This window comes from Nelusetta ayraudi, unplaced genomic scaffold, assembly GCF_046127955.1.
Source record: "Nelusetta ayraudi isolate G7.1 ecotype Tasmania unplaced genomic scaffold, CSIRO-AGI_Nayr_v1 ptg000005l, whole genome shotgun sequence".
Lineage (NCBI taxonomy): Eukaryota > Metazoa > Chordata > Actinopteri > Tetraodontiformes > Monacanthidae > Nelusetta > Nelusetta ayraudi.
Genome location: NW_027466055.1, coordinates 8,637,270 through 8,654,940, shown reverse-complemented (window position 1 = coordinate 8,654,940; position 17,671 = coordinate 8,637,270). Strand labels below are relative to the sequence as shown.

The 17,671-nt window shown below is 39.7% G+C and overlaps 4 protein-coding genes across 8 annotated transcripts; 3 read left to right on the top strand and 1 right to left on the bottom strand.

Annotated features, from left to right (window-relative positions):
- The first annotated feature begins 703 nt into the window (after nucleotides 1-703).
- On the top strand, nucleotides 704-3,639 carry LOC142877836 (uncharacterized). 2 transcript variants are annotated; one of them, XM_076012314.1, is made up of 5 exons: nucleotides 704-1,710; nucleotides 1,808-2,152; nucleotides 2,377-2,505; nucleotides 2,668-2,693; nucleotides 2,787-3,639. In XM_076012314.1, exons 1-5 carry the CDS (start codon nucleotides 1,398-1,400, stop codon nucleotides 2,919-2,921), a joined length of 948 nt encoding a protein of 315 aa, XP_075868429.1. In that variant the 5' UTR covers nucleotides 704-1,397; the 3' UTR covers nucleotides 2,922-3,639. The 2 variants fall into 2 exon arrangements, with proteins under 2 accessions (XP_075868429.1, XP_075868428.1); XM_076012313.1 differs by having other exon boundaries at nucleotides 2,659-2,693.
- A 127-nt stretch (nucleotides 3,640-3,766) lies between these two features.
- LOC142877810 (uncharacterized) lies at nucleotides 3,767-6,971 on the top strand. 2 transcript variants are annotated; one of them, XM_076012312.1, is made up of 6 exons: nucleotides 3,767-4,966; nucleotides 5,074-5,403; nucleotides 5,501-5,845; nucleotides 6,066-6,194; nucleotides 6,357-6,382; nucleotides 6,476-6,971. In XM_076012312.1, the coding sequence occupies exons 1-6, from the start codon at nucleotides 4,906-4,908 to the stop codon at nucleotides 6,608-6,610; spliced, it is 1,026 nt and encodes a 341-aa protein (XP_075868427.1). In that variant the 5' UTR covers nucleotides 3,767-4,905; the 3' UTR covers nucleotides 6,611-6,971. The 2 variants fall into 2 exon arrangements, with proteins under 2 accessions (XP_075868427.1, XP_075868426.1); XM_076012311.1 differs by having other exon boundaries at nucleotides 6,348-6,382; nucleotides 6,476-6,970.
- Nucleotides 6,972-8,646: 1,675 nt separating this feature from the next.
- Nucleotides 8,647-16,753, top strand: LOC142877757 (uncharacterized). Of its 3 annotated transcripts, none has more exons than XM_076012307.1 (8): nucleotides 8,647-9,206; nucleotides 9,312-9,617; nucleotides 9,757-10,092; nucleotides 10,208-10,333; nucleotides 10,407-10,456; nucleotides 10,550-10,645; nucleotides 11,938-12,031; nucleotides 16,626-16,753. In XM_076012307.1, the coding sequence occupies exons 1-8, from the start codon at nucleotides 9,164-9,166 to the stop codon at nucleotides 16,736-16,738; spliced, it is 1,164 nt and encodes a 387-aa protein (XP_075868422.1). In that variant the 5' UTR covers nucleotides 8,647-9,163; the 3' UTR covers nucleotides 16,739-16,753. The 3 variants fall into 3 exon arrangements, with proteins under 3 accessions (XP_075868422.1, XP_075868423.1, XP_075868424.1); XM_076012308.1 differs by lacking the exon at nucleotides 16,626-16,753 and adding an exon at nucleotides 12,167-13,377 and having other exon boundaries at nucleotides 8,650-9,206; XM_076012309.1 differs by lacking the exons at nucleotides 8,647-9,206; nucleotides 9,312-9,617 and having other exon boundaries at nucleotides 9,627-10,092.
- LOC142877793 (uncharacterized) lies at nucleotides 10,954-15,121 on the bottom strand. Its single transcript, XM_076012310.1, has 6 exons — nucleotides 14,923-15,121; nucleotides 14,476-14,814; nucleotides 14,048-14,389; nucleotides 12,956-13,084; nucleotides 12,816-12,877; nucleotides 10,954-11,295 (listed from the first exon to the last, which is right to left on the bottom strand). The coding sequence occupies exons 1-6, from the start codon at nucleotides 14,960-14,962 to the stop codon at nucleotides 11,188-11,190; spliced, it is 1,020 nt and encodes a 339-aa protein (XP_075868425.1). The 5' UTR covers nucleotides 14,963-15,121; the 3' UTR covers nucleotides 10,954-11,187.
- Nucleotides 16,754-17,671: the final 918 nt, after the last annotated feature.

The window sequence follows — 17,671 nt, the reverse complement described above, 5'->3', positions numbered from 1 at the left end:
GTGGAGTTTGCATGTTCTCCCTGTGTCTGCGTGGGTTCTCTCCGGGTTCTCCGGCTTCCTCCCACACTCCAAAAACATGCATGTGAGGTCAATTGAACACTCTAAAATTGTCCGTAGGTGTGCATGTGAGTGTGAATGGTTGTCTGTTTCTATGTGGCCCTGCGATGAACTGGCCACTTGTCCAGGGTGTCCCCTGCCTTCGCCCTAAGACAGCTGGGATAGGCTCCAGCAGACCCCCGTGACCCTGAGCTCGGGACTAAGCGGGTATGGAAAATGAATGAATGAATATATACAATATAATAATATAATAATAATAATATATAATATAATAATTAATAATTATATTAAGTCTCTTGCTCAACCAGAGTCACTGTCTCTAGAAAGTGACCACCTTCACTTTCAAAGAACAGAGTTCATTTTATTCCTCCCATCAATAATTGCCACTGTAATCTTGTGCACATCATATTTACACTGTTCATTAGTAAAGAAGAGAATCTGAAGTGACAGCAATTTACTCTTTTTGTAGCATGTTTGAAGAATGTGCTTAAAACTGATGTTGTCTGGCAACAACACTCACAGCCATTGCACATTAGGACTATTACAGTGTCGTTAAAATGTTGAGAGACATTTGGTAAATATGAAAATTCCCCATTTGAAGGAGGTGAACATGCAAACAGGCTATTTTAGAGTTGTAATGTGAAGAAACCAGGCTGTTTCTGTGACTTCCTGAAGTGACGAGACGCTCCAGGAAGCTTTCTGGCCTGGTCGCATTGTTTAGTTTCACTTCAGATTCCTCACAAGCTCAGAGACATTCCTGTCCAGCATATTCTATCACTCATGTCAACAGTCAGATCAACATATTAGCCAATATCTCTCATTGGGATTATTTAATATTGACTGTACCTCATATTCATTTTGTGTCTCTTACATATATAAATAGAAACTGGGCATCCAAAATATCCACTGCAAAATGGTTGTAAAATCCTTTGATTCACTTTGAGTCCTGTGTGCATTTTATCTGTCAGCCACCATGAAACAGGGGCTGGCTTTTGCTGTTGTTTCATAGTTGATTATTTCCATTGTGGCACACTGACACACCAACATCACGAGGGTCCAATCAGATTGCGCCGTTGTTGTTCCCTCCCCCCCTTTATGATTACTTTACGGTGACTCTCTGTCCAATTTGATTTATATTCTGACTCTAAGTCTGGAATGGATTACCAGGTCAAGATGTTTTCTCTTCACTGTTTAATCCTCATGTTTGCACTGGGATGTAAGTATTTACAATCACCTTTTTGTGTTTCAAATGGCCAATATGTTTTTGTTTCACCTACAGGATATGGCAGGTAATAAATCCAGTTTTTTATGTTTCATCCTTAGGTTGCATAGATGATCAAATGTCTGAGACGATGACAGCTGATGTTGGAGATGTTGTGACTCTGAGATGTCCCCGTGACCCGACTGATTATCAATCGATCTTGTATTGGATGCGATTTTTATCTGGACAACTGCCTGAATTTTTCAGAGCAGCAATAATGTATAAAGATGACCCTGTTTCTATACATGGTCATATTACAGTAAAATCATCTCCTGGTACATTTATTATTCAAATCAATGAAACAACACAGAAAGATGGAGGAGTTTATCTCTGCTTTAAAGTAGACTTCAAGATATTGACATTTTTGAAAGTCATATATTTGAGAGTTCAAGGTGAGCACAATCTGAAAAACTGCACATTCTCACAACTGTCGAAATCTTCTGTTATTGTCACCAGTGGATATTTTATTTTCATCCTTGAATTTCCCAGGAACGCAGCCTGACACGGTTGCCGTCATCCAGGTGCCTCCATCAGATCAGGTCCGTTCACTGACTCTGCAGTGTTCTGTCCTCTCTGACTCAGCCAACAACACATGTTCAGGAGGACCCAGCGTCTGCTGGTTGACTGCTGGTTCTAATGAATCCAGTCTAGGTGTCCTCTACTCTCCTGGATACACTGATGATGACTGTGAGAGCAGTTCTGAGGGTCGTGCCGCACAGGAATGTGTCCAAAACCTCTCCACCGAAATCAGCTCCTCTCATGCAGGAACCTATTCTTGTGCTGTGGCCGCCTGTGGACGCACTCTGTTTGGAAACTTTACATTTGAGAGTCAGGGTAAGGTTTTCTACTAAATCATTATTTTCATTTACAATGCAGTCTAATTCTTTCACTGGTGCAATGCATCATTCAGTTCGAAAACTTTACATTGTACTCATTTAACTTTTGACATGGACATCATAATAATATATCATGAACCAGATACTTTGTTTTGGTGTTATGGCAAAAGTGCTCATTTATTTATTCATTCATTTACTTACTTAATGACTTATTTATTTCAGCAGACACTGTGGAGGATTTTCAAATTAAAACAGCCCTAATCCTGCTAAGTGTTGCTCTGTCTTTGAGTCTGGTTCTTAATTTCTACCTGATATACACCAGAAAGAAAAATGACGCTGTCAGTTTCAAAGGTAAATTCTTTTATTCTTCTTTTTATATATTGATTTATTACATATATATTTTTAATGTAGGTTAGTTTCATTGTGCCATCAAATACTCTTTCAGTGTATTTATTACTGTCTCATCTTTGCTTGTCTTCCATGCTGCCGTCAATCTGGACTCAGATGTTGCAGCAACCAATGATCAGCAAAATCAGCAGGTAGGCATCAATGGAAACTAGCTGGAGAAGTTACTAGTTTGTCCACCAACTGTTCAAGATGCTAATTTAAAAAAAATATATATTTTCTCATAGACGCATGAGAAATCAGTGGTTTATGCTGCACCAACATTCGCTGAGAGGAGACCTGCCAAAGCAGGAAGAAGAAACTTAAGAAAAGCAAAGGACGAAACTATCTACTCTGACATCAGGACCTCCCAAACTGCATAAAGATTCAAATATAGCAACTATGTGGCACAAAATAATTTGACACCTGACAATAAGGAAATGTTTTAATTTTTGTTGTTCTCCATTCCTCTGTTTCGGCATCTTTTAAATGTTTATTTTTCCAAAGTTTTAACCTTTTTTCCAAACTTTAACTAAAATGTACTGTATTCATCTATTTTGTGTGATATACAGTTTGGCCAATGTAAAATTAGATTTTTTTTTATTTTTTTATTTTTTATTAATAATAATAATGCCACTTTTTTGTCACCGCGATGACAACTGGAGGAGGTGACAAAATGAAGGCAGCCACTGAAGAGAGACGCAGAATCCAGGCGGCCGTCAGGGCTTTCAGGTTGAATTAGTGGCGTAGAAAGTCTGAGGGCCGTGTGTGGAGTTCATGTTCTGCCGTCCATGTGATGTTTTGCAGTGGGATCACATTTCAACTAAATCTACTAATGACAATCAACATTCATTTAAATAGTGTTCTTAGGAGGGAGAGAAACAGTCACCCTGGACTATTTTTTCAGGATGACAACTTGATCTCTGTTTGTTTTCCCTTTCTCTATGGTTCTCGTAAAATCCAAGTAACAAATGTGAAAAGCTTTGGAATGTTTTATATCTCTGGCAGTTTCTTTCAGGGCCTTTTTTGTGACCCTCGTTTTATTTTTCTTGCTTGGTGCTTTGAGTCACATATCTCAGCAATAAAACTCACTTTTTTATTCATTCTTGTCACTTCTGGTGTTTCCTTGATGCACAAAGTGCAAGTAAACCACCCAGCAAACAAGTTAATAAACTCTTCCAACTTTAGAAACAGGGCAGTAGCGGGAGAATCAAGGTGTTTCCTTGATGGACAAAGTGCAAGTAAACCACCCAAGTTAATAAACTCCTCAGTCTTTAGAAACAAGCCAGCAGCGGTAGAATAGTTGTGGTGAGGCTCTTCTTTTTTTTCTCTTTTTTTTTTTTCGACCACCTTTGAAGGCGTTGACTCACAGCAGCAACAGGATATGAAGTGACGAGCGAGAGGCCATCATGCTGCTTCTCTCTTTCAACTGTTCGTGTTTTATTTCAATTCACTGAAAATATGTTAAGTCTCTTGCTCAACCAGAGTCATTGTCTCTGGAAAGTGTTTTATTCATAAATTGTAAGATAGAAAGTCTCCTTGCTGTGACCACCTTCAAAGAACAGAGTTCATTTTATTCCTCCCATCAATAATTGCCACTGTAATCTTGTGCACATCATATTTACACTGTTCATTAGTAAAGAAGAGAATCTGAAGTGACAGCAATTTACTCTTTTTGTAGCATGTTTGAAGAATGTGCTTAAAACTGATGTTGTCTGGCAACAACACTCACAGCCATTGCACATTAGGACTATTACAGTGTCGTTAAAATGTTGAGAGACATTTGATAAATATGAAAATTCCCCATTTGAAGGAGGTGAACATGCAAACAGGCTATTTTAGAGTTGCAATGTGATGAAACCAGGCTGTTTCTGTGACTTCCTGAAGTGACGAGACGCTCCAGGAAGCTTTCTGGCCTGGTCGCATTGTTTAGTTTCACTTCAGATTCCTCACAAGCTCAGAGACATTCCTGTCCAGCATATTCTATCACTCATGTCAACAGTCAGATCAACATATTAGCCAATATCTCTCATTGGGATTATTTAATATTGACTGTACCTCATATTCATTTTGTGTCTCTTACATATATAAATAGAAACTGGGCATCCAAAATATCCACTGCAAAATGGTTGTAAAATCCTTTGATTCACTTTGAGTCCTGTGTGCATTTTATCTGTCAGCCACCATGAAACAGGGGCTGGCTTTTGCTGTTGTTTCATAGTTGATTATTTCCATTGTGGCACACTGACACACCAACATCACGAGGGTCCAATCAGATTGCGCCGTTGTTGTTCCCTCCCCCCCTTTATGATTACTTTACGGTGACTCTCTGTCCAATTTGATTTATATTCTGACTCTAAGTCTGGAATGGATTACCAGGTCAAGATGTTTTCTCTTCACTGTTTAATCCTCATGTTTGCGCTGGGATGTAAGTATTTACAATCACCTTTTTGTGTTTCAAATGGCCAATATGTTTTTGTTTCACCTACAGGATATGGCAGGTAATAAATCCAGTTTTTTATGTTTCATCCTTAGGTTGCATAGATGATCAAATGTCTGAGACAATGACAGCTGATGTTGGAGATGTTGTGACTCTGAGATGTCCCCGTGACCCGACTGATTATCAATCGATCTTGTATTGGATGCGATTTTTATCTGGACAACTGCCTGAATTTTTCAGAGCAGCAATAATGTATAAAGATGACCCTGTTTCTACACATGGTCATATTACAGTAAAATCATCTCCTGGTACATTTATTATTCAAATCAATGAAACGACACAGAAAGATGGAGGAGTTTATCTCTGCCTTAAGATGAAATTCAAGACATTGACATTTTTGAAAGTCATATATTTGAGAGTTCAAGGTGAGCACAATCTGAAAAACTGCACATTCTCACAACTGTCGAAATCTTCTGTTATTGTCACCAGTGGATATTTTATTTTCATCCTGGAATTTCCCAGGAACGCAGCCTGACACGGTTGCCGTCATCCAGGTGCCTCCATCAGATCAGGTCCGTTCACTGACTCTGCAGTGTTCTGTCCTCTCTGACTCAGCCAACAACACATGTTCAGGAGGACCCAGCGTCTGCTGGTTGACTGCTGGTTCTAATGAATCCAGTCTAGGTGTCCTCTACTCTCCTGGATACACTGATGATGACTGTGAGAGCAGTTCTGAGGGTCGTGCCGCACAGGAATGTGTCCAAAACCTCTCCACCAAAATCAGCTCCTCTCATGCAGGAACCTATTCTTGTGCTGTGGCCGCCTGTGGACGCACTCTGTTTGGAAACTTTGTATTCAATAACCAGGGTAAGGTTTTCTCCTAAATCATTATTTTCATTTACAATGCAGTCTAATTCTTTCACTGGTGCAATGCATCATTCAGTTCGAAAACTTTACATTGTACTCATTTAACTTTTGACATGGACATCATAATAATATATCATGAACCAGATACTTTGTTTTGGTGTTATGGCAAAAGTGCTCATTTATTCTTTCATTTATTTACTTATTGACTTATGTATTTCAGCACACACTGTGGAGGATTTTCAAATTAAAACAGCCCTAATCCTGCTAAGTGTTGCTCTGTCTTTGAGTCTGGTTCTTAATTTCTACCTGATATACACCAGAAAGAAAAATGACGCTGTCAGTTTCAAAGGTAAATTCTTTTATTCTTCTTTTTATATATTGATTTATTACATATATATATTTAATGTAGGTTAGTTTCATTGTGCCATCAAATACTCTTTCAGTGTATTTATTACTGTCTCATCTTTGCTTGTCTTCCATGCTGCCGTCAATCTGGACTCAGATGTTGCAGCAACCAATGATCAGCAAAATCAGCAGGTAGGCATCAATGGAAACTAGCTGGAGAAGTTACTAGCTTGTCCACCAACTGTTCAAGATGCTAATTTAAAAAATATATATATTTTCTCATAGACGCATGAGAAATCAGTGGTTTATGCTGCACCAACATTCGCTGAGAGGAGACCTGCCAAAGCAGGAAGAAGAAACTTAAGAAAAGCAAAGGACGAAACTATCTACTCTGACATCAGGACCTCCCAAACTGCATAAAGATTCAAATATAGCAACTATGTGGCACAAAATAATTTGACACCTGATCTCGTTTCCTTTTTTTTTCTTTCATAATTTCAATGTTTCAATGTTGAATTTGTTTTTTCTGATGAACATCATTCATTCAACTTTATCTCCCAAATGTTCACAATAAGAAAAAGTTTCAATTTTTGTCATTTTCCATTACTCTGCATAGGCATGTTTTAAATGCTTATTCTTCCAATGTTTTAACCTTTCCCCAAACTTTAAATAAAATGTTCTGGATCAGTCTATTTTATGTGATATACAGTTTTGCCAATGTATAATTAGATTAAAATTAAATTGCATCTTTTTTGTCAAGGAAACGTCCAACTTTTTAATCAGCTGCTGCAGTGCTCAATCATTTTCGGTTTTATTTATGGTTTTAGTATTTTTCTTAGAACCCTATACTCTAAAACACACACAGAGTTCCGAAGCCAGAGAACTACTTCAGCCCAAGCTTCCTGACCTCAGAGTAAAAACACTCTTCGTATTCTTCAAGCCTTGCTCCTTGCTGTGTGTGTGTGTGTGTGTGTGTGCGTGCATGCGTGTGCGCGTGAGTGTGTTTGTGCAAGTCCTTAAAGTATTAAACTGCACCAGTGGATGTATGGCCTTTATGACTTTACAGGGACACTAAGAGAATTTCCTCTGAAGACCAGTTGTGGTTGTGGCCTGTTTCTCAAACCTCTGCCAGTGAGGGGAATTTGTCTGAACAGAACTCACGGCTGAAAAAAGGCATGTTTTCTCTGGTGACCCGCGCGCAACACTTTAACAGTGGCCCGCTTTCCTGTGTTGTGACAAGAAGTCAGACCCTTTGTCGGCCACCACCACATCAAGGCCTGTATTTCTGTCTGTTGACTGTCAACAGCGATTGTTAATTTCCGTTTATCTGCGTAAAATGAAGACAGACGGATGTGGCTGCAGAACTTGAGACATTTCTAAATCCTCCTCGGTACGCAGCGCGCAACTGTTCTCGCGAGTGTTTCAGTTGCCTCCGTGCATTTAAAGAGTCACTAGTAAGAGTAGCTTTCCAATTTCCTTTCCAACCGAAGCAAACATAGATGTTGATTGGCCACCGCAGGACCTTTACCTTTGAATAACAACCAGACTGGGACAAATCAGGACAGGCGCTGTGCTGACAAATCTTTGTTGATTTTTTTTATTTTTTTCCGTTTCACCATTTCTTCAAGACATCTGAAGACATGTCGACGAGGTGGAAGCCCCTCCTCCCCCCCACACCCCCCTTTTAAGATCAACCCAACTGTTTTACCAGCGTGTTTTGTCTTGTGGTCAACAAGGCGTTGACCCCACACCACACCACAAACGCCAGTGCATTAATCTGAGCCACTTGACTGTGGTCAAACTAAGCTCATCTTGCCAGTAAAAAGTAACAGCTTTGGGTATACTTCACTGTTTTCACCACAGCACACTAGTGCAGCTGGAAGTTTCAGTTTCTACTCCTCTGCTCGGGGGTCCATTTTGTGTAAAGTTTGCACGTTTTCCCTCTGTGTGCGTGCGTTCTCTCGTAGCAACTCTTTATCATGTGTAGGTGTCCATGTGAGTACACGGTTATATGTCTCTCTGTGTTGGCCATGTAGTGACCTGGTGACTCATCCCGTCCCAACCGTCACACAATGGCAGCTGAGGTAAACTCCCTGAGTGCAAGACAAGAATGATACAATCTCTTTTTTTACGATTTTGTCGTCATCACAAAGCTGCAGCTGCCAGTTTGTTGGTGCAGGCTCTGCTTTGCCGGGTTTCAAAAACTTTAGTGTTTTTGTTTAAAGGCAAAGTGACCCATATCCATGCAAATTGGCAAGCATTTGTCCAGTTTTCGAAGATCGGTGCTATTTAATAGGCACAGGGAAATATTGAGCGTCTCCTCTGAGTCGGTGGCCACTGACTTCTGTTTTACTGTTCCTGCATCTCTGCAGTGTCCAATGTTATTTTTGCATATTGCCCTCAAAGTCAGCTTCTTGTTTATCCCATAGACTTACCCACGTCCTCTTAAAGGTGGCCCAAATTATTGATGACACATTAGTCTTACAGTTCAGGTGACTTAACACTCCTGAAATCAGGAAGAGTCTCATTCTGATTTAATGCGAAAGAAAACCCACTGAAAACCAGGCCTCTTATTTTTGTTGTTTGTGTCTTCAGTCCATATTTTATCCTACTAAAACATAAATCATTCACGCAAATTCACATTTCCTTTTACATCGTACTTGTTAATGTCGTCGTCAAAGCAATCACACCAGTGGTTTTTAAAAAGTGTAAGTGTAAAAGTATAACAGTGTCAACAAGCAAGATTCAAAAATAGAAATTATGAAAAAAAAAAAAAAAAAACCCACCACTTGATTCAAAATGAAACCTGCTTTTTGTTTGTAGAGCTCGGAAATATGTTGCTATTTTTTTCCACTGTAGTACTGCCACAAAATTCTGGGCCAATCAGATCGTTTAAACAAGGTTTCCCCGACTGATAAGAAGATCAGGACCACCCTCATTTAGAGTAGAACAGAGTGGAAGAAGAAGAAGAAGATGCTGATTTTTTTTCAGATACTGCTGATTTTGGGACTAGTTTGTAAGTACAATCAAAAACCTTCTAAATGTTTATGTTACCTTTAGGGATTTTGGTAAAGACACAATATTCTTCTCAGGATGTCAACGAAGAATTCTTTCTTTTCAGACTGTAGGTCTGACCAAACGATTGAGAGAATGACTTTTCTCAGTGGACAGTCCGTGGCAATGAAGTGTCCCTGGGATTACAGAGAAAGTTTGTTTTGGATCCGAATAGTACCTGGAAAACTTCATGAGGTTTTGGGGAAAGCGTTTGGCTCAAAAACAGCTGATCTTCGCATCAGAATCACAGAAGAAAATGGAGCATCATTTTTGCGTATTGATAGGGCAAAAATAAATGACGCCGGATATTATTACTGTATGAAATATAACCGCAAACTGAAATTTTCTAAAGAGATACATCTGAGGCTGGAAGGTAAAGTAAATGAAAATTACATTTTTCTTAATTCTTGTACTTTCAAAACGCATTGTAGGTCTTCAAAACGTAATTCTTTATTTCTATTATTATGACTATTACTTATTGTTATTATGATCATTTCGGTTTTGTCTCCCAGGACCAAAACCCAGTGCCGTCGCAAACATTTCGCATCGTGTGGTTCATCCAGGAGCCCCTGCGATCCCGCAGTGTTCGCACGACTCTGACTTCAGTGACAACATATTTCCCAGCCAAGGCAGCGTGTGCTGTTGCAGGTCCAACTCGAGCACTGCTTATGCTCATTTCACCCACGGAAACAACGTCAATGCAAGTGCAGACACGAAGGCAGGATTCCTCACAAAGAAGCCGTTGTGTTGCTTGTTGAAGGACGGCAATACCTCTGATGTTTTCTTCTGCGCTGTGGCCTCGTGTGAAGACGGAGTTGGCAAACCTCTATCTGAACAAAAGATAGCTGGTAACAGTTTTGTATGCCTGAAAAGTGAAACACAGCATGTTTGTAATTGTTCCAAGACGATTCAATTCCTTTTTTTCCCCAGCTGATACACTTAATTTCCCTTTTTGTTTTAAAGGTTCTACCGACAAATGGGACGTTAAAGGACCTCTGTCCCTGTCACTGGCTGCTTTAGCCTTAAGTTTGATTGTCAACACTTGTTGTATTTATTATATGAGGAAACTCAAAACAAAGAGAGAAGAAGGTAAGAAGAGTCTTGAGTGTTAGCGCGCTTAGCAACTCTTAGCTGACCTTGTGATATTTATTTTACCGCACAGCTGCCGTGCCTTTGCAACGAATGGCCTCAACAGCCAGAGCTGATCAGCAGGTGAGCTTCACAAAAGACATGTTGGCGATTTGCAGGTTGCTGTTTTTCTAGCGCGTCGATCCACTGTGTTGTTTCCCTGGTGTGCCTCCGCAGGCGGAGGAGGATTCACTGGTGTACTCAGCACCGGCCTTCACTCGTCGGAAATCCGGAGCAAGGCTTGAAGAATACGAAGAGTGTTTTTACTCTGAGGTCAGGAAGCTTGGGCTGAAGTAGTTCTCTGGCTTCGGAACTCTGCCTGTAAATGCCTCTAGCTTCTAAGATAAAATATATTTTGAAGATTGTACTTATTTCCTAAATAAAACTTTTGTGACAAACAATGACTTTCTGTTTGTAAAGTTATAGACCCAAGTGTGTCTGAATTGTGAAATGTGATCCAGCTAAAACAGGGTCTTACAGTAGGAAACCTTTTCTAGCCTCTCCTCACTGAAAATAAGTGACAGCTAAGTCTGGAATTCATTTTTTTTAAATGTGCAAATGTAAGAATTTTGTACGACGCGTGAAACTTCTTTCATTTTATTCAATAAAACTACACGGCTTACAGTCAAGCTGACAAATAACAAAACTTAAATTGAATCAACCTCATCGTTATTCGTCAACATCATCGCCATATTATTGCCTCAATGCTGACCTTCCCCAATACATCAATGATTGTAAATATGCTACAATTTCAAAAAAAAAAAAACGTCATCTTCCTGCTGTATCAAAATTATTCAACAAGGTCAAAGGTTCCTTCAGCTGGTGCAGGTGGTGTTGCGGATGTGTGGTTGCTCCCTCTCGGTCGATCTTTTCTGGTGGAAATTCAGTGCTGCGTAATTCACCCTGGTCTCCTCTTCCTCTTCCTGTAAATGACAACTGAAACCGTCAGAAATGCACAGCAACACATTGAAAGGTGGGGGCGACTTCAACTTTGTGAATTTTATACAAATATAAATACATATATATATATGTATGTATTTACATATATATATACATATATATGTATATATGTATATATATATATATATATATACACACACACACACACAACACACCTATACATATATATATATATATATATATATATATATATATATATACATATACTCAGTAATGAGTAGCTCCACCATTCCTGTTGATCACTTCAAAAAATTTCTTTCGGGTATGCTTGATGCGAGTGCGTCTAGAAGGCTAGTGGGAAGGTCGTGCAGTGGTGAAGATGGTTTTCACGAAGGGCATCCACTGTCTGGAGCTGATGTCCATTTTTGTAAACTTCCCTTGCCATCCATCCCCAAATGTTCTCAATTGGATTTAGATCAGGGGAGCTGGCAGGATGGTCCAAAAGAGTGACGTTATTCCCCTGGAAGAAGTCCTTTGTCAGGCGGGCATTGTGACCCGCAGCATTGTCCTGTTCAGTCATGAGGGATGCCTGCTGCAACATCGCCACATCGCCAGCAGCTGTTTGACACCGTTGCATAACCTGAATCTCCGTTGTTCCATTGAAGGAAAAAGCACCCCAGATCATGATGGTACCCCCTCCACTGTGTCGCGTTGAGAACATCTCAGGTGGCATCTCCTTGTCATGCCAGGACCATCAAGGTTAAAATTTTCTCGTCAGAGAATAAAACTTTCTTCCACATTTGAATGTCCCATGTTTGGTTTGCAAAGTCCAAACGGGCAATTTTGTGGCGTTGAAGGAGACGTGGCCTCTGAAGACGTTTTTTGCTTCTGAAGCCCTTCCCTTGTAGTTACCGCTTGATGGCTATTGGGCTGCAGTCAGCACCAGTAGTGGCCTTAATTTGGGTCGAAGATCGTCCCGTGTCTTGACAGACAGCCACTCAGATTCTCCGGCTCAGCGCTGGTGAATTTTTTTGTTTGTTTGTTTCAAATTGAATTTCAAAATGACTGTCTTATCTTGACAGAGTGAGTACTTGACAGAAAATAACATGGAATCCAAATTCTTGCACACATTTTGGCTTTTAAAGGCTGTGGTCTTAAACTTTTAAACAGCTGATGAATAGCCTATTTCAGTTAAATTGTTGTTTTGCCTTAATTTTCCCTGCTCATTTATTTTTTTCTATTGCTCCCATTTCTTCTTTTTTTGCATTTTCAAGCTCTACTTGGAACCTTCTTTGGATCCGGTAGTGCAAAATGGAAATTCTTGCAATTTCTTAACTGGTCTTAAGATTTTGATCAGGAGTGTAAATTTCCATTGGTTGGCTCTCGGTGTCTAATGACACCTTCAACCCCTCTTTCATGTTATCTCACGCACAAAGTCCCAAAACATGATATTCAGATAATTTTGCTCTGTGTATTTTTACCCGAAAAAATTATTTATTGCCATGCTATTTACAGAAGCAATATTTTCCCCTAACATACTTACGAAGTAATTTGAATCAGCTTCACCCGCTCTGTGAAGTTCTCTTTGGTTTGCGTAAATCACTCCTAGAAGTAAAAGCATCACTTTCAGAAAAATGCAAATAAATGAGTTAACAATGTAGAAGAAAGAGGGATGTTACCAACCCTTGCAGCTGCAGCATCTGCAAACTTTTGATTCCTTTTGTTTTCTTCGCATAATGAGGACAGTGATGACGATCACACAGCAGAGCAGTGGCACCACAATTGCAACAGCCAAGTACAACTGTTGCTCTTCTGAAAAGTTAATAAATAAAAAAACATAATGGAGGACAGTGTGTAAATTGTCTACGGTTTCAGTACTCATTGAGGAGTTTCATACTATTTGATTGATTTTCATGTGTGTCAATATCTATTTGCCTTGACACATCAAAAGCCATATCATGTTTTTGTCTGAAAACCTCTGTTCAACACAAGTGCCTCAGCCTTACCAAGTTACAATCAGAATTTGGTTCAAAATTACAACAAAAATGGGAGAGCCAACTGCTTTGATTGTCAAACAGATGTATAGAAGTGATAACAAAAAACAGGCTTAATCCACCATCACAACCTATAAACTGTAAGATTTACACTTGAAATCAATAAAATGTCTAAAATTTTAATACAAATTTTCTTTATTGCTGTAATTTTTTTCTATGTTACTTGCTTAGGTTTCTATTGTGCTGCTGGTCTGAGCCTCACGCTTCAACTACAAACAAGAAAGAGGCCCTCATGGTAAAATTGCTGCAGGAAATGTAGACAAAACACAAGGTGACAGAAAGAACAAAGAAAAAAAAAGGTGCAGAAACAGAAAGGGCTCGCTGGTTAAATGCCACATTCTAACTGTGACAGCACAAGTCCATTCTGGGTAAACCAAACTGAAATCATTAACTTCCTTTCTGGCTGGTTACGACACAAAGGCAACACAAACTTTTCCACAATGCGTTCTATTTACTTTATCAGTACCATGAAAATTTCGATTTGCTTGAAAAGAAATGCATCCCTGATATGGAAAACACATTCATATGAAGAGGAACAACACTCCTCATTCTTTTTCACAGTAATTAAAAGTGAATAAATCTGTCATAACAGCGTTCAGTTCACACGTGAGAAATAATTACACAAAGGATTTTTCTTTTCATTTGAACTTGATGTTGTGAAAACTGGAGGCAACTGAATAATTCTAAAAATTGTGCATTGAGAGAAGAGCTGTTAACCTACTTGTCTCCACCCTGGTCCCACTGCCAAAATGGATCTTTCCACAAGTGACTATAGCACAGTAGTACGTTCCCTCGTCCAGGGACTCTGACAGCTTGTAGTCACAACTTCTTCCCTCTGTGTCAATGATGTTTCCTCCAGTGTAAAGCATGCTAGCCTGGGACTCTCCTAATCCGGCCCTGAACCAGTGTACACTCGGACACTGGTCTTCCCCCGGACACTGGCCTGTGTTTCCTTGGTTACTGGACATAAGTGAACACTGGAGATTCACTTTAGCGCCAGCGTGAAAGGTTTCACTCGCTGGATCTTGTTTCACAGTGATCAAGTTCTGCAACGTTTGAGGATCTGTAGAATTCACCCACAACACAATTTTAAACCACTGTGCATTTACAAAACCACCATAAAAGGTTAAATATTTTATTATACTTTACCTCTCACAACCAAAACTGTGGTATTTGTCATTTTAATTTCATAGACAGATCCAGATTGACAGAAGTATATTCCTTCATCCTCTTTGGAAACATCTGAGATATATAGGGAGTATTCGGCACCTACATTGGCTGTAAACCTTGTGTTGTTAAATTCCTCCGTAAGAACTGGATTTTTTTCATGTGTTCCTTTTGCAACAAGTTGGATCATATATCCAATCTTCATTTTATACCAGAAAAACAAACCCGCTCTCTCCTTTGAGACGGGACATGTCAGAGTCAAGTTATCACCAAGGTTTGCCACCATCAGAGGGATCTGGTGAGGAACAGCTGCAGTTTGAGCTGACAAAATAACAAAAAAAAGAAAATTGTGTTTGAATTTTTTGTGGGAAATAAAATTATTTTTCATTTTGCAACACTAACTAAAATATGAAGAAGAGGTGGACTTACTCATTGTACTGATGAGAATCAAAGCAGCTAGTCCGATCATTGTTGTACACCACCTTTGTCTTCCTACACAACTGGAGTGTCTGAAGGTGATCAAGGTTCTGGGAAACTGAGCTGATTGGCTGGAACCTGTGACCAACACTTCCTGCTGAATCTTTCACGTTTGCTTCATGTCTAGACTATGTCATGGTGAGCGTATGAGGGTTTTTTTTTCTCCCATACAATTTGTATAGCCACATTTATGACAGGAAAACTGGTTATCGCAATTCACAAATATTAAAAATAAATAAATAAAATAAGTTTAAAAAAAAACTAAGTGAAGATCCAATAATTGGGTCTCTGAAGCCAAAATGAAGATGAAAAACTGCCCTGATGAAATCCTGGAGGGTCCACAACAATATACCTAATTTTGTCTGATTTATTAGAAACGTATTATATTTAAACGGGATTATACAATGTCAACGTAAGAAACAACATAGTTAATTCACAGATAAGGACAGGCAGGTGAAGTGAGACAGTAAGAACGTCCCTTGTGATTCATGTATCAAACACTTCTTGTAATGTGGAACGCCTCTCGAAAGTAAGCCATTTATCATCTTTGTTGTACTGTATAATGCAGCATTGCCCAAAAGACGGGACCCATAAATCTTGCAGGCAAAGACAAAAAAAAACGCTTTGCCGATACACCGATAAAATCTAAAATCTACATATTGCTTCACAGCATTTCACATCTTGGAGTGTGTTGCACTTTGAATGGCACTCAGTGTGCTCTTCCACTGGTGGTCAGTTGACCTTCAGATCATCTTCTGATGTCAGGAATTGAAAGACGTGTCACCTCCTGTGTGTAAGCATTAGTGGGGCTGGGTTACATTTAAATCTCAATAAACCTTCTAAAATACAAAGGCCACAGAGATAAAAGAGTGAAGATAAAATGTATTTGCACTATGCCTGATTTGTTGTGGGTTTTCTGAAGCCCACAAGAAATTGTACGTAAAATGAAGATTGATTGAAGCTGATTTTGTGGTGTGTAGTTCGCCCAGCCGCAGTACAAAAACTGCAGCTCGGTAAGTAGGCGCAGAAAGCATTCAATTTCAATTTGACTTCACATTGCTCTAAACTGCTAAGAGTTATTTTTATAGAGGTCTGAGATTTACTTTAACTGGCCCATCTTACCCTGTTCATTAACACATGAAGAGCTGAACTTTTTGATGAATGAAAAGGTTCAACTTAAAAAACAAAATGAGCCAACTTGGAATGAGTGTTTAGTTAGTAACACCAGAAGAAGAAGAAGAAGAGGCTCCATCATTGCCAACACTGTGCTGTTGTGTGGGCGGCGATTTCCGTCGCCTCTGAAAGACCACCCAGTTTTTAACTCACAATGTGCACAACTATTCCATTAACTCTAACGTAAACAGGAAAGATAAAAAGACGAAATAAGCCTAAGCCTTTAGATGGCTGAAATAGTTCCTAGTAAATACATGACATAGAAAAAGTCCAGGTTCCAAAATTCTCTTGCTGACAATCAAGATATGTCCAGTATGTCATTTTTTCTTTAATCTTGACTTGAACTGGGACAATTGAAAGGTTTAACAAGGAAAACAAGTCTTAATGTAGTGAAAACTTGTGGTTACATGACTTGGTGTCAACTCTCTTGAACTCCTGAAACATCTTCTCTGCTCTGTCCTTATCTTGGTGTAATAATGCAGATGGCAGCAGGAACAGCAGGGGACCGGACATACGACCCTGTGGCAACCCACAGCTTTCTAACATGGCTTTGAATCACTGCACATCAACTTTTAACCTCCTGGTCCCAACCTGATTTGGTAAGAACCCGTCCAGAATGAAAAAGGCAGAAGGTTGTTTGGCCTGAAAGAAAAGAGGGTGTTTTGTTTTTTTTCCACATACACGGAAATCTGACTTTTGCAAATGATTGAGGCCGGTCGCTGCGCTATTGGTCTGGTGGGGAACGCAGAGTTTTGATGTCCAGCAAGACGATAATGATCGTCAACGTCAAAGAGTGAGGAGCAAATGTTATTTGGCGCTCGTCTTGTCCAAGAGTTTCAACACTGGCCTTTGCCGTAGCTGACGTTAATGTCACAAGCAGTTTCACAATGATGTGACACAGATTACCCCAAACTGTCACGGCTGCGTCTAACAATAGCGAAACTGAATTATAAATAGCGACCTGCACTCAGACCTTGATGGTGTGAATGTGGCTCATTCTTTCTCCATTGCATGTCTTCCTGTTATTGGGTAAGGGGCCAATGAAGGACACAAACAACTTAAATAAGCACAAATCGGGGGACGTGATGAACTGCAGAGACTGTGCATTGCAGTGCAGTCGAACGCTGCAGGTATTTCATTAACACTGCCGTTTGCAAAGAACAGTTCAGATTTCGCCGCTGTGGTGGCAAATGGAAAATTCAGCTGCCGCGTCGAAGGTGGTGTGGTTGGTGTGGGGTGCGTACCTGACGTGCCTGCGCCGAGACCACATTACTGTGTATTACTCCGTTCAGTGCTCAAGTGACACCTAACGACGGGACTATCTTTTTATCTTTAGTCTTGAAATGTCTTATTTTGGTGCCGAATGTGATGTCGGTTTGAAGGTTCGTGACAGTGAGACTCAAGACGCTGGTGCCGTGAGATTCAAAATAAAAGGAAAGACTGAGCAGCTATTTATAGTAGTTGTGAATTGTCTTTTCTCACCCTTTGTGTCTTCATCTATAACTTTGTGGTTTTGCTGTTGATGCTG

Excerpts from the sequence above, each read along its gene's own strand:
- LOC142877836 (XM_076012313.1), top strand. The coding sequence starts at position 1,398 with ATGTCTGAGACGATGACAGCTGATGTTGGAGATGTTGTGACTCTGAGA. Across the intron at positions 2,153-2,376 it reads CTTTACATTTGAGAGTCAGG|CAGACACTGTGGAGGATTTT; the intron begins GTAAGGTTTTCT and ends TATTTATTTCAG. Across the intron at positions 2,506-2,658 it reads TGACGCTGTCAGTTTCAAAG|ATGTTGCAGCAACCAATGAT; the intron begins GTAAATTCTTTT and ends ATCTGGACTCAG.
- LOC142877810 (XM_076012311.1), top strand. The coding sequence starts at position 4,906 with ATGGATTACCAGGTCAAGATGTTTTCTCTTCACTGTTTAATCCTCATG. Across the intron at positions 5,846-6,065 it reads CTTTGTATTCAATAACCAGG|CACACACTGTGGAGGATTTT; the intron begins GTAAGGTTTTCT and ends TATGTATTTCAG. Across the intron at positions 6,195-6,347 it reads TGACGCTGTCAGTTTCAAAG|ATGTTGCAGCAACCAATGAT; the intron begins GTAAATTCTTTT and ends ATCTGGACTCAG.
- LOC142877757 (XM_076012307.1), top strand. The coding sequence starts at position 9,164 with ATGCTGATTTTTTTTCAGATACTGCTGATTTTGGGACTAGTTT. Across the intron at positions 10,334-10,406 it reads CAAAACAAAGAGAGAAGAAG|CTGCCGTGCCTTTGCAACGA; the intron begins GTAAGAAGAGTC and ends TTTACCGCACAG. Across the intron at positions 12,032-16,625 it reads GTCATGCCAGGACCATCAAG|ATGGCAGCAGGAACAGCAGG; the intron begins GTTAAAATTTTC and ends GTAATAATGCAG.
- LOC142877793 (XM_076012310.1), bottom strand. The coding sequence starts at position 14,962 with ATGATCGGACTAGCTGCTTTGATTCTCATCAGTACAATGA. Across the intron at positions 13,085-14,047 it reads TGGGACCAGGGTGGAGACAA|AAGAGCAACAGTTGTACTTG; the intron begins GTAGGTTAACAG and ends TTAACTTTTCAG. Across the intron at positions 12,878-12,955 it reads CAGATGCTGCAGCTGCAAGG|GAGTGATTTACGCAAACCAA; the intron begins GTTGGTAACATC and ends TTTTACTTCTAG.